The 13,989-nt window shown below is 34.6% G+C and overlaps 1 protein-coding gene across 1 annotated transcript in view; it reads right to left on the reverse strand.

Moving 5' to 3' along the window:
• Positions 1-13,646, reverse strand: part of LOC129964139 (glucose dehydrogenase [FAD, quinone]-like) — a 32,375-nt gene extending 18,729 nt beyond the window's left edge. The window contains exons 1-3 of the mRNA XM_056078833.1: positions 13,495-13,646; positions 11,952-12,157; positions 8,453-8,642 (exon numbers count right to left, since the gene is read on the reverse strand). Of these exons, the coding sequence (XP_055934808.1) occupies positions 8,453-8,642; positions 11,952-12,157; positions 13,495-13,639 (541 nt within the window). The 5' untranslated portion in view covers positions 13,640-13,646. The remainder of the gene's footprint in view (positions 1-8,452; positions 8,643-11,951; positions 12,158-13,494) is intronic.
• Between the last annotated feature and the right edge of the window lie 343 nt (positions 13,647-13,989).

The raw sequence follows: 13,989 nt of genomic DNA on the forward strand, positions 1-13,989 counted from the left end.
TAATTTATAAAATACATGTATTACCTGTCACTACAATAAAAAAAATCATCAAAAACTTTAAAAAGTCTTAATGATTAATTTAATTCCAAGCTTTAAAAAATATTTTCAAGGAAAAAATAAAACGATTTTTAACAGCATTTAATAAAATAAAAAAAAAAACTCTTTTAAAACAAGAAAACTAACAATACCTCAATGTATATATCTAATAAATTTACATCTTCGAAAGTTTGAATGTTATTAAATGGTCAATAGGCTATAGAGGACTTTCAAGATTTTCTATCATGTCGTTTCTTTTATTCACACGGGAAAAAATAAATCTTGAATTTTATGCAAGATTAATGTCTGAATATTTGGAATAGTAAGTTATTTTTAAGTGAATTTAAAATATATCTAAACATCAAGGAAGAAAGCAGGATTCTGCTCACGGCAGGCAATCATCCTAATTGTGTGACGTCACAAACTAGTTGTGAGGCCTTGTATTACGGAGGTCATGATTCAGTGGTAAAGTTGTTTTTAGAACCACAGTGAAATTGTATTCCTTGTGAAATAATTTTTGCAGCACTGATATTTTCTAAATTAACGAGCTTTCGAACTTGAAATAATGAACCAGAGACCACTGCTGCTTCTAGATTTTGGTTCATTCAAGCATCAGCAAAGGTACGAATCAGGAAAATATGTATTGAATGCACGTATACGATCAGGAGATACTATATGTACGATACGAATCAGGAGTATTGAAATCAATGTTTTTTTGGAACATATTTTTTCCAACCTGTTTAAACAAAAATTTGGCACAGCGCTATGATTGTAATAAGACCACATACTGAATTTCATTGATTTAACCCTTTTTTGTATGATTATTTCTTTTTTATGTGAAATAAATCAAGTTGATATAATTCATTCTCTAGATTAAATAAAAAATCCTAGTATAAATATATAATATAAAACAATAAAAAAAAACAGTATGATGGAAATATCCATCATCATGCAAATTTACATATTAAGATCAGTACAAAGACTTCATTGCCCCTCTCTTCTAAATTTCTCCACTAATTATCAATTTTAGTAATAAAAAAAATTTAGATTAGTTTTTAAGAAATATTCAAGAAATCGCACGTTTCTTCCAACCACAACAAACAGCGGAAAGACAAGTTCAAACCCGCTATAACGATTGTGACATTTGATCTTTTTAGACATCCACGTTCCTTATCACGCAATAATTGTGAAAAAAATTGCCAGCAAGAATGAATTTACAGTACACCTGTTTTGAGTACAATTGTTTGTTCATTAAATGTTATGATGGAAATTTTCATCATCATGCAAAGAACGGTGAAGCCACTGCATTTATGCGTTATTGCATTTACATTCATATGAAAGCACAGAAAGGCAGAAAGTCCACCCTTTGCCCCCTCAGGGGCTCACCTACTTTAGGTGAGTACGGATGTCCCAATCCCGAGGTACCCAGGGATCTTTACTCCTTTCATGTTCAAACTCCCCTACGCTTTCTGCTTTCTGCTGTTGTTTCTTTCCATCGACGGCAAGCGAGGGAGCTCTCCATGGGAAGCTGTCGCCGCTCTGTTTGCTTCTTGCTTCTCATGGACAGCCAAAACCCCACGTGTTTGCCGTGCGTGGCGACCCATTAGACAGACGGGTGGTGCACTGTGGTCCCCGGTGTATCAATCGGCTGGTACCTAACCACCTGAGTGGGTAGTGTGCTAGGGATCAAGCGAAGGGGTCACTCCTTGGTAAGGAGTGACTATGGTAAGTGCCGAGGCTAGACATCTAGAGCCGGTGGCTGCCATCCCTTGTTGGGCTCCGTGGTGGGTGGTGCCGTCGGGACTGAAACACTTCTAATAGTCAAAGAAGAGGAAAATTTTCATACAGTTTCACCATTTTTAGTGGAAAAAGCTATTTCAAGTACGGTTGGAGAAGTTTCTTCATTTCGAAAATTGCGTTCTGGGGACTTGCTTGTAGAAGTGAATTCTCGGAAGCAAGCTCAACAACTGCTGAAATTGAAAGCGCTAGCTACTATACCAGTAAACCTAAGTACGCATGGAATGCTAAATTCATCCAAAGGTGTTATAACCTGTGGGGAATTGTTTAATGTTTCACTGGAGGAAATATCTCAGAAACTGAGCTCGCAAGGAGTGACGCATGTCCGTCGTATTACTATTCGACGTGACGGAAAACTTCTTGACACGAAGCATCTAGTTCTGACATTTAATTCCCATAAAGCAACAGAATGGATAAAAGCAGGATATCTCAAATTACCTGTGAAGGCATTTATTCCCAATCCCTTGAGATGCTTTAAGTGCCAGCGTTTTGGCCATTCAAAGGCTAATTGTCGCGGCACACTTACATGTGCTCGTTGTGCACAAGCTGGTCACGAGAGCACTGATTGCACATTAAAAGAAAAATGCACAAATTGCAAGGGAGAGCATACCTCTTACTCACGAGCCTGTCCCAAATGGAAGATCGAGAAAGAGATTATAACCACGAAGGTAAAAAATGATATATCATTTAAGGAAGCCAGAAAACTGGTGTTAGCGCAGACTCCAAAAGAAGGTCGTAGCTACGCCTCCGTAACAAAGTCTCTCAGAAACTCTGAGGTGCAAACAAAGCCTGTCACCATTTTATCATCTGACTAGACTGTTTTGCTTTTTTTGGACTTGTAATTAAGAAAAAGAAAGGCATATCAAAAGCCCAAAAGTCCTTGACTTTGAAATTTTCAAGGACAGGTGCGTCCCTAAAAGAGTTGAAATCTCGAAGATCAATTGCTCTTGAGATAGGCAAAGCTGGTCTTGCCACGAAGGACTTGCCTTCTTTATTTGGGAATCCAGCTAATTCTGAAAATCCATCCTTCAGAGGATGATGAGGATTTCCAGATGGGTTGCGAACAGTCAGCAACTCGACTCACTGGCGTTGATAACAGTCCCCCTCCCACAATTTAATGGCCCCTTTTATTTCCTGAAATTGTCATGGAATTAGGACAAAACTTGAAGACCTCAAAGCTCTCGTGAATTCCACACACCCTGTTTGCATAGCGCTTCAAGAAACGTTCTTGAAGTCAAATGTTCACTTGAAGATACGTGGATATAATTGTGTCCGAAAGTATAACGTTACTGGCTTATCTTCTGGTGGGGTATGCACTTTGACCTCCAACAGTTATCCCAGTACTATCCTAAACCTACACACTCCCTTGCAGGCTGTGGCTGTACAGGTGCACGTCAAAACCTTAGTTACAGTCTGTTGTATTTATCTACCACCAAACGATGTCATCTCTTAAAACGATCTTAATGTTCTGATAGATCAACTTCCAGTGCCTTTCATACTGCTTGGCGACTTCAATGGACACAGTACCTTGTAGGGTTCTGATAGAACAAATTCTCGTGGGCGACAGATAGAACAATTAATTTCTGATAACTGTCTCTGTCTGCTCAATAATAACGAGAAAACCTATTTCCATGAACCCACAGGTACATTTCATTCTGTTGATTTAGCTCTTTGCACTCCAGCACTTTTTCCTTTGCTGAACGTTATAGTAGCAAGTGATCTGTATAATAGCGATCACTTTCCCTTGATCGTTTCCTACGCTGATGAGAATAAATAATGCGACACAACAATATCCACAGACTTACATATTCCAGAAGGCAGACTGGGGTACATTTACTAGGAAAGCGGGGATTACCGAGGAAATGGTCACTCCCACTAGTATTACTAATGCGGGCAAAAATGTTATTGACTGTATCATTGGTGCAGCGAATGCTACAATTCCTAAACGCTCGTCTTTTCCACAAAAATATCACAAACCGTGGTGGAACGACGCTCGTCGTGAAGCTTATAGGGACCAAAAGAGATTATGGGGGATCTTTCGTAGATACCCTACAACTGAAAACCTCATTGCATTTAAAAAGACAAGAGCAAATGCGCGCCGCATCCGACGTCTCAGCCAGAGAGCTTCATGGATAAGATACGTTTCCTCAATTACTTCTACTACATCCAGCGCCCAAGTGTGGCGGAAAATCCGGGCGGCCAATGGCATATATAAGGATTTTACTTTTCCTGTATTAAGCGTTGGGTCGCTTTCTTACTCTTCTCCAGTGGAAATTGCGAATATAATGGGTCAAACTTTTGCTGATATTTCCAGTTCTGCTTCCTGTAATCCAGTTTTTCTCACGAAAAAGAGACGGGCAGAACAATTAAAATTAAAATTCGAAACTCGCGGTTGCTTTTTATACAACTGCGAGTTCCGGATGTATGAACTAAAGAAGGCTCTCTTTCGGACACGTGATACTAGCCCAGATGTTGATGGAATAACATACAGCATGCTCCACCATCTGGATGAATCCTCTCTCTTTTATCTCCTTCATCTCTTTAACAGAATCTGAAGTGAGCAAGTGTTTCCAGATCAGTGGCGAGAGGCGATTGTGATTCCGATCCTGAAGCCAGGGAAAGATCCTGTAGATCTTCTGAGCTATAGACCGATCGCTTTGACTAGTTGCTTATGCAAAACATTCGAGCGTATGGTCAATTCACGGCTCATGTATGAAATAGAGAAAAACGGTTGTATTTCACCCTTTCAAAGCGGATTTCGTCAAGGTCGATCCACAGTTGATAATCTTATTCACCTTGAATCTGAAATACGCAATGCATTTGTCCGCCGAAACCATCTTGATTCGATATTTTTTGACATTAAAAAGGCTTATGACCGTACTTGGCGGTATAATATTCTTAAAATTTTATTTGATATGGGGTTTAGGGGTAACCTGCCTCTTTTTATTCAAAATTTCTTACAAACTCGTAATTTTCGTGTTCGCATTAACCAAACGTTATCTAATTCTTTTATCCAACAGGAGGGTGTTCCTCAAGGAAGTGTATTGAGTGTCACCCTTTTTATCCTTCATTTGAGTCAAATTCTCAAAGTGATACCATTATCTGTCTCTGGCACATTGTATGTTGATGACCTACAGATCTCTTGTCAGGGATCTAGTATGGCCTTAATAGAACGACAACTTCAGAAAGCTGTTGACAAGCTCATAGACTGGTGCGATGAAAATGGACACACACTCTTCCCTGAAAAGAGCTGTTGTATCCATTTCTGTAGGAAACGAAACCTCCATCTAGACCCTGTAATTGATATCCGGGGAATCAGAATAGCAGTTGTTGATGAGGTTCGCTTTTTAGGATTGATATTTGATCGTAAACTCACTTTCCTTCCTCATATCCGTTATCTACGGAAGAAGTGTGAGAAATCGCTGAATATTTTGAAGGTTCTTTCAACTACGTCATGGGAGCAGACCGAACATCTCTACTTCGCATCTATCAATCTGTGGTACTCTCCCGTATTGACTATGGGTGCGAAGTGTATGGTTCTGCACGCACTAGTGTTCTAAAGCAATTAGATACTGTGCATCATACTGCTCTCAGGATCTGTTCTGGAGCGTTTCGAACTTCGCCTGTGCACAGCTTATATGTAGTTTGTCACCAACTGCCGCTAAATCTACGTCGAAAAAGTTGTGCGTCCAATATTTTTTGAGACTGCAATGTCATACTACTCATCCTATGCGGGACATGAATATTCCTGTTGGCATTGGCCGATTATACAATGCTCGTCCCTCTAATATCCCTCCTTTTTGCGAGAGGATGAAACAATTACTTGCCAACTCAGGTCTTTGTAATGTCCAAATCCATCCGATAAATTTTATATCCCTCCCACCTTGGGATATTCCACAAATTTCATTTCATAATCCATTTTCTACTTTTGATAAATCTACAGTTTCACCTTCCATTTTCCAACAGATTTTTAATTATCACCGATTTAAGTTTTCAGATTACACCGCTGTCTTCACGGATGGATCAAAAATTGCTCATCATGTGGGATGTGGTATCGTCTTTTCTGAAAATATTTTAAGTATACGATTGGACAACACTCACTCTGTTTTAACGGCCGAATTAATGGCAATTTTGTTTGCCCTAGAAAAAATTTCCACCCTTCAGGAACAAAAATTTTGTATTTATTCCGATAGTATGAGCGCTCTTGAAGCTTTTGGTCATCATCATAATATGATATCATAATAATATGATATCATCATCATAATATCCAATAGTTATTCATAGTTTATGTCTTCTACGAATTCTACAATCTAAAAGCTTTGACATAATATTTTGCTGGCTACCTAGCCACGTTGGCATAAATGGAAATGAGAAAGCAGATGTTGCAGCTAAGGAAGCATCATTATATCTACAACGACCGCTTCCCTATCTTGATGAGAAGAAGTATTTTTCTCATCATATTCATTCATTATGGCAAGAATCGTGGGACTTCCAAATATCTAATAAATTGCATTTCATTAAATCACGCATTACATTATGGCCAATTGTTCCAGTGAGAGAACTTGATGTCAAACTGACACGACTTCGCATTGGGCACACCCGTTTCACCCATAAACACCTTTTGTTAGGTGAACGGTGTCCAACTTGCACATCATGTCAAGTCGATTTTACCATCGTTAATATTTTAACCGAATGCCCTGTTTTTAATGACCACCGGCTGCATCATTTCGGAACATTTTACTTGAACATCTGTGACTTAGTAGGAGAATATCCTCACAAGAACATTTTTAAATTTTTAAAAGAAATTGGGTTTTTACATCTTATCTAGTTTTATAGTTCTTTAGTATACTTTCTGAAGATTTATATTTTTATAATTGATACTTCTATTGACAAAAATTTTAACATCTAGATTAAAATTTTTAAAAATTTTTATCTCATTTTACCATATGCTTGGCGCAGTATAGCCAAACCTGGCTCTTGCGCCATAAACATCAAACTCAAACTCAAAACTCAAACCACCCTTTGCATCTGTTTCAAAATTTGACAAAAATCTATATTTTGGATATTAAATTTGTGTACCAAATCTCTGAATCGATTTCATTCAAAAACTTCAAAAATGAGAAATCTATAAATTTGATCTTAAGTCCATATACACAATTTCATCCGTTTAACTCAAAGCTTTTTTGAGTTATCGCATCTTAGACAGACAAACAAAATTTGAAAAAAATGTTTTGTGGATTGAGGGAGGTCAGGAAAATAAAAATTCGTCAAATTCTCGTTTCGAGTTTTTCGAAGATGACAATATTTTCTCAACACTTCATATATGGGAAAGTAAATTTTTCTAAATTCAAGGCATAGATTAAGTTTTCCTACTCAGAGAAGAAAGAAAAAAAAAGCTTTTTTTCAAATTGATAGAAAGTTAGAAATATCATTTGAAAAAGATGCTGGATATTTTAACGACGATCATTATAGAAAGATCGATTCACACGGATTTATGAAAATGGATCTGCCTACCTCATCATCATAACGGGTCTACAATGCAAAAAATTGATACATATTTTGACTAATGAGTATTCTTTCATCCTATTTGAAGACAAGAGATGTTAGCATAACGATTCTGCGAGTCTAGATGCTATGGCCTACTTATCATCTGAGTCAGCAATGTTCTTCGATACCAGATACCTTGTTATAACAAGACTATGAACACAAAGGGCAGTTACGTTCAGATATAAATGAACTACATGTCTCAATTAAGAATAGAGCATTTAGATCTGATACATTTTGTGTTCTTTGAATAGAACGACGGAACGTACTTTCTAGATATCCTAAATATTGTAAAAATCAACTATGATTTTTCAGAAGTGGAATTAGAACGAAGACTGAACAACTAATCGCCTCAATCTTTCGTCTCTAAGCTTAGTTTAGCTTAATTATATTAAAGTCCCAGTTTAAAACAATACAAGGATTGTTTTGTAAGGGATCTTGTAATTTTGAACAGCGGTTAGATGACGAGGACGACACCTCAGCTGGCGCTCCTTCTCTCTAAACTTCCAAACCATATCAGCGGGAGGACGATTGGCCCTGAAGGATTTGAGGTGCAATAGGCCCGCTTATATGAAGGTTCTTCTATGGAATCGGGTCTTAGCCTGAAACACTCTGGTTCCGAAGCCGAGACCTTACCACCCGGCCACAGTACCCCATGAACATATGTAAAACATAAGTATCCCATGATCATATGTTAGTTAATTAAAGACACAATAAATTAAATTTGATAAATATTTCTTACTCATTTGAAGATGAAGATTTATTGGGTTTTTTACGTACTTTGAAGATGAAATAGAGTTTAAATTTTGAGGTGATCTGTCTTATTACAAATTAGTTTACAGAATTAACAATTCAAAGTGTAATAGCTTAGGCACAATGCATTTTTGTAATAAGCTAAAGATATTGTGCTCAATTTGTTTAACACACTTTAATCATAGACATGGAGAAAATCCCTCACCCCTCTCGAATTTATCTAAATATTTTTAGCTCTTATTTCATAAGATTGAATGCGCCTTAAACATTGGAAGGTTAAATATTTTCATATAAAACTGATTTTTAATCCTTTTTTTCATACCATTCACGTAATATCGTGGATCCCTGTTGTCCTCCATCTTTATAAAATAAGGGAAGACATCCCTGTAGCTCCATCCCGTCGCTCCTTGAGCTGCCCAATCATCGTAGTTCTTCCTATTGCCTCTGACGTAGAGCATAGCATTCAGAATGCTTGACCCTCCTAAAGCTTTGCCACTGGGCCATATCACTTGCTATTGAGACAAAAGGATGAAAAATAATCAGATATAAAATAATCAATAAAAATAAATTTCTTGATTGAGATAAGATAGAAGTATAAGAAGTAATTCTTATATTTTAGGGAAATAAGGGAATCAATTCGGTTGTTTCATATATTTGGACAAGTTTCAATTTATTTGTTACGAAATACTTGATTTAATCTTTTTCTATATTGTTTATTCCACATCACTTCTACTGACATTTCATAAATTTCAATCTTTCTGTTATTTTTATAATATACTTTGGATATAAATCTTGATACAATCTATCATCATTCATTAACTCCCCTAAGGAGTATCGTACTTTCGATGCACTTCATATCAAGATAACACCACTGCGTAAGTAGATGCAAGCCTAACTAAGCGACTTTGGCATCAAATTGATCTAAATCTAAATATTTAAAATAATGAGAGAAATGAATGGATCAGTCACCCAGCTCCTATCATCCATTTGATTCTGTCAAGTTTTGTTTTACATGAAATTTTATAGCGTCTAGATATGTCATCTAGGATTTTAAGCCTCTTCTTCTGCATTCTCTATGGGAAAATTCCGCAATAGAATCGGTTGTTCTAACCACCGAATCGGTTTCGATAATTTTATTTTCATATCGAAGTGATTTCTAGATGTGAAATTAGTGTTTGTCTGCCTTCCTCTAATCTTCATTTTGGAGATAAATAGAAGAAATTCTGCTGCCCTGTATATTTTCTAGGAGACAGAGAAAACTCGACAGTTCTCCAGCTACAATTATGCTTCCGATTTCGAAAATTTTTATTTCGTATGAATGCTCGTAATTCTTATATACATCTTTAGGGTTCATGTATCTCCTACCTCTCCATTTCTAGATATTAATAATGAAATTTTCGAGGAGTCCGAGCACCAATAACTACACCGATTTTAAAAAAGTTCGCTGTCAATTTGGTAATTTTACCACTGAAAGTATAACTGAATGTTCTGAATGTTCCATCGCCATTGTGCTAGTAAAAAATAAAATAAAACTTTTGCTTGATTTATATTATTGTACTTATGCTTTTATTACATTTTTATTGTGATAAAAAAATATATTCATAAAAATAAATTATGACATTTGCTTGCGCCGTTCACTTTCATATGAAATAAATATTGGTAAAATCGGCATAGTTTTTCTGATTTGAGGACTTGCAATTTTGTTTCCACAATTAATTTAGCTTTTATTTTAGGTAAAAGATGATTACCAGGGGCTGGTAATACATAAGTAATAAATAATTATTCTTCAGAATAAAAAATTTTACCAGTTCATATGTTTCCAAAACTTAAAAAATTAAACTGCGGACACCATTACTATGACTAATTATCAATGACGCAATTTGTAAACATTAGGTCATATTCTAGTTTAATGTGCTAACTTGTTATGAGTACAACACGTTTCCAACAATGAGTTGTACTCATATATATATATATATATTAATATTGCTCAAGTGCTTTCTCAAGTGCTTTAGCTAATATTTTCCTACATTACTATGAGAAAAAAATAATTAAATATAATTTAATAAACGGGTGGAGGTATATTGATGACCTACTTTTGATTAATTTCGACAATACTAATATTGTTACTAATTGCTATCCAAAAGATTTAATTCTAATAGAAACAAATAAAAATCAACTTGAGGCTGCCTTTCTGGATTTAAAAATCGAAATTGCTAATGATAAAACAATAGTTTGTATCTACGATAAAAGGGATGAATTCAACTTTAAAATAACAAAACTATCATTCCAATCTAAACTCTAAAATTTTCAAAAATATAATTTTCTCACAAGTTAACAGGATCAAAAGGGTTTGCAATAACAAAAATTCCTATATTGATGCATCAAATAAATTCATTAAAAATTTAATTAAAAGTGAATTTCCTAAAAATTACTGTAATGTCAACTTTTTAATGAAACAAGGTATGGTTTGGGATTAATCCTTTACCTAAAATAAAAATAGAGTTTTCCTTGCATATTGTATCACTCAATAGATGGCGCTGGGAGACTACAATTATTATTTACCTGCTAGAATCACAATCGATAGCTTAAAATTTCCTTGACTGCTGTTGGTATGTGCTTTCCTTTTTGTTTTGCTTTAGTGGTTTTAGTGTTTTAGTGTTTAGTGTTTTTTGTTATTGTATTTTTACTTTTTAGTGATTATTTTCTTCTAATATGTTGTTTTGTATTGTCCTTTCTGTTAAAATGGTATATCTCCTAGGCCTAATTTCAGGTGATTTTCGGATCACGAGCAATCATTATTAGACATTCTTGCCTGCATTTCCTCACCTGAAAAAATCCCTTTTTTTGAATCCCTGCCTGAGGGTGACCCTTGAAAAAGTCTTCAGGCCGGATTCTTCTTTTATTTGGTTTATATGATTTTCCTATTAACTTGATTTTAATACTTTTGTCTCAATTCATCTGTGATTTAGAAGTAGCTGCATTTGCGCTCTCTAAATATTATGAAGTTTTTCCTGTTCCTTTTTTGGTTATTAGTTTGAATAAGAAATAATTTTTAGTTGCGACTCCGAAACTATTTCATTTCGTTTTCATTTTAGTTTCATTTTCAAAATATTTCTACTTTAGATAGGTACTTAAAAGCTAATTTAGCTACTATTTTCCTACATTAATATGAGAATAAAATAATTACATTTAATTTAATAAACGGGTGGAGGTATATTGATGACCTACTTTTGATAAACTTCGACAATACTAATATATATATTATTTGCCGCACATTTTTTGATGTAACTTACATGTTACTTTAGATATCTAATATTAGATGTTAAATGACATTAAAATTTTTTTTAGTTTTCAATGGAAATTTTTTTTCTTCCGTAATGCTTACGAACACTGAAATCAAAACTAATAGAGATTCATTTGCAGAAAAAAAATGCGATATCAAATGCAAAATAAAAAGCAAATGTTGAATGAAAATGTTGACAATAACCCTCAGTTTGATCCGTGGTGTGACAATATAATGAATGAACATAAATAAAATAAAGAAATTGTGGACTTCAAGTTATTGACTTTTGTTATACTTAAGCTTGCTTAAGTTTATTTGCACTTAAGTTTATTATTGACTTAAATTTATTACTCATAAACCAGTCAATTTAAACATAAAAAAAAATGTCTGAATTGTTAGATTCCAAAACGGAGTTTTTCATCCGGTAATTATGCACACCAAAGGAATTATAATATTTTTAGCACCATCCAGCATTACAGACGGCGCTGAACGATTATATTATAGATTATTAGTTAAGACGGAAATAGCAGTGACTTACCCTGTTGACGAGAGCTTCTCCTGTGTGTTTCTGAGGCACTGTCTTGAACTGCCAGTCCAGGTTTGTGAACCAGAAATTTCTACCTATACCCGGAATATCATTCAGCAGTGGCGGTTTGGCCGTACCAGCTTCCAGCAGCAGCACACTTACGCAAGGCTCTTCTGACAAGCGAGAGGCCAGAGTTGACCCAGCCGAGCCAGCACCCACTACACATGAAAGCATGCTTTCATTATATTCCAAAGTTATTGAATGAAAGTTTTTTTTAAGAAAAGTTTTTTAATTGCTTGAGGGGTTTTCTAATTTTCAGCCCCTCACTTTAGAAAAATATCTGTCTTAACAGGTAGTATGACTAAATTTAGATTCGGTCAAGAGAATTGATGAAAAAAAGTTTAATAAAAATAAAACGTTAATTTCTTTGTAGTTTTCTTACTCTCAAAGTCTATAGTGAAAGTAAGTATCATCAATCCAATTAAATTTTAATACAACTATTAATTTTTATGAATTAATATTTATCATAAATAAATTTTAATGATTAATTTAATATAATAAAAATAATAATTCAATTTAAAATCCAAAATTTTTTTTAAGTCCAACTAAAAAATTGACTTTTTAAATAGGACTGCCATTTTTTTTCATAAATATTTAAAAAAATGTAATGTATTTGCAGTCTGAAAAATTAATATAAATCGTATTGGTTGTATTTTTGGTATACTTGACGAAGATCTCAAAGTATTAAAAAAATGAAATTATTTGAAGATATTATTTTTATCTTTTATCTAAGCCTTTTCCAAAAGCTATTATTATTTGTTAAAAGATTGTTTTTAAGATTCAAAGAGAAAATAATATTATCTCTCGGATAACGTTCTCGAGGGGAAAACTTAGTTAAAATCTGATTCTCTTAAAATCCTTTCCTTCGAGCTTTTATCTGTGTGATGGCAACATTACATAAAAATTGATTATTCTTAAGTACAAGTAACATGTTATTGCAAGTATAATTTTATTATTATTTCATTTGATATAATTTTGGAAAACAGGCTCAAAATATTATTTAAAAATTGATTAAAAATAGGAAAAAAAAATATTCTACAAAATAATAGATATCATTGAAAAGATATGTGTATATTTTGGAATTTTAAGATAACGTAAAAATCCTTTTGTGCTGTAATATTGTTTGAAGTTATCGCGGAAAAAGCAAAAGTTTTTGTAAGTTTTTAATGACTCAAAATTTCAAAAAGCAAACGATGTTCACATTCACTTTTGTTTTATACACATTTTCCGAAGTAAATGTGTACCAAGTTGTTAGTTCTATGTATAAGGTCTAGCGTATAGAGTCCCCTGGAATCGATAACCGGGCTTCGGATTTATTCTTCGCTTAATTTGACAAATAACAAACAGTCGAAGTTAGATGCAGGAAGTATTAGACACTTTCCAATACCATAAAAATTTTCATTTTATTTAATACTCAGATTATTCGCCATTTTGATTGGAGTTCATTTGATTTCAGAAATTCACATGGACTCTGAATCTGCAACAGTACACTTACCAATGATGTAGTCATACTCGTCATTGAAAGAAGTCGCAGGTATTGGCGCATTTCTTTGTGTGGCCAAAGAGACCAGAAGCAGGGGCAGCAGAGGAGAATTGGCGAAGGGCGTGGGGTACGCCCTCTCGGCAGCAATGTCTATCATTCCGTATAGCCAACTAGTTGGAAGAAAAATAAACCTTGAAACTTATTGAATTTTAACATAAGATGATTATTAGAGACTGCATTTCAGTGAACTATTCATCGAAGTGACTAACAGCACGCAACGAAATATAAGGGTGGATAAAATGAAAATGGAGCAATGGAACTATTTTATGCAAGTACGACGAGAAAGGAGGGTAACGATGCAGAAAAGAGAGATAATATCTGTTACGTGAAGTAGAATTTGCTTAAGGGAATCGTACCAATTTACGTTATTTGCATTGGTGGGTGGTCAACAGTGTCGTTCAATAGGCAATAGGTTAGCATTTCAAACACGTTTGCGTTCTGCTTTAG

The sequence above is a fragment of the Argiope bruennichi genome, chromosome 3 (assembly GCF_947563725.1).
Source record: "Argiope bruennichi chromosome 3, qqArgBrue1.1, whole genome shotgun sequence".
Classification (NCBI taxonomy): Eukaryota; Metazoa; Arthropoda; class Arachnida; order Araneae; family Araneidae; genus Argiope; species Argiope bruennichi.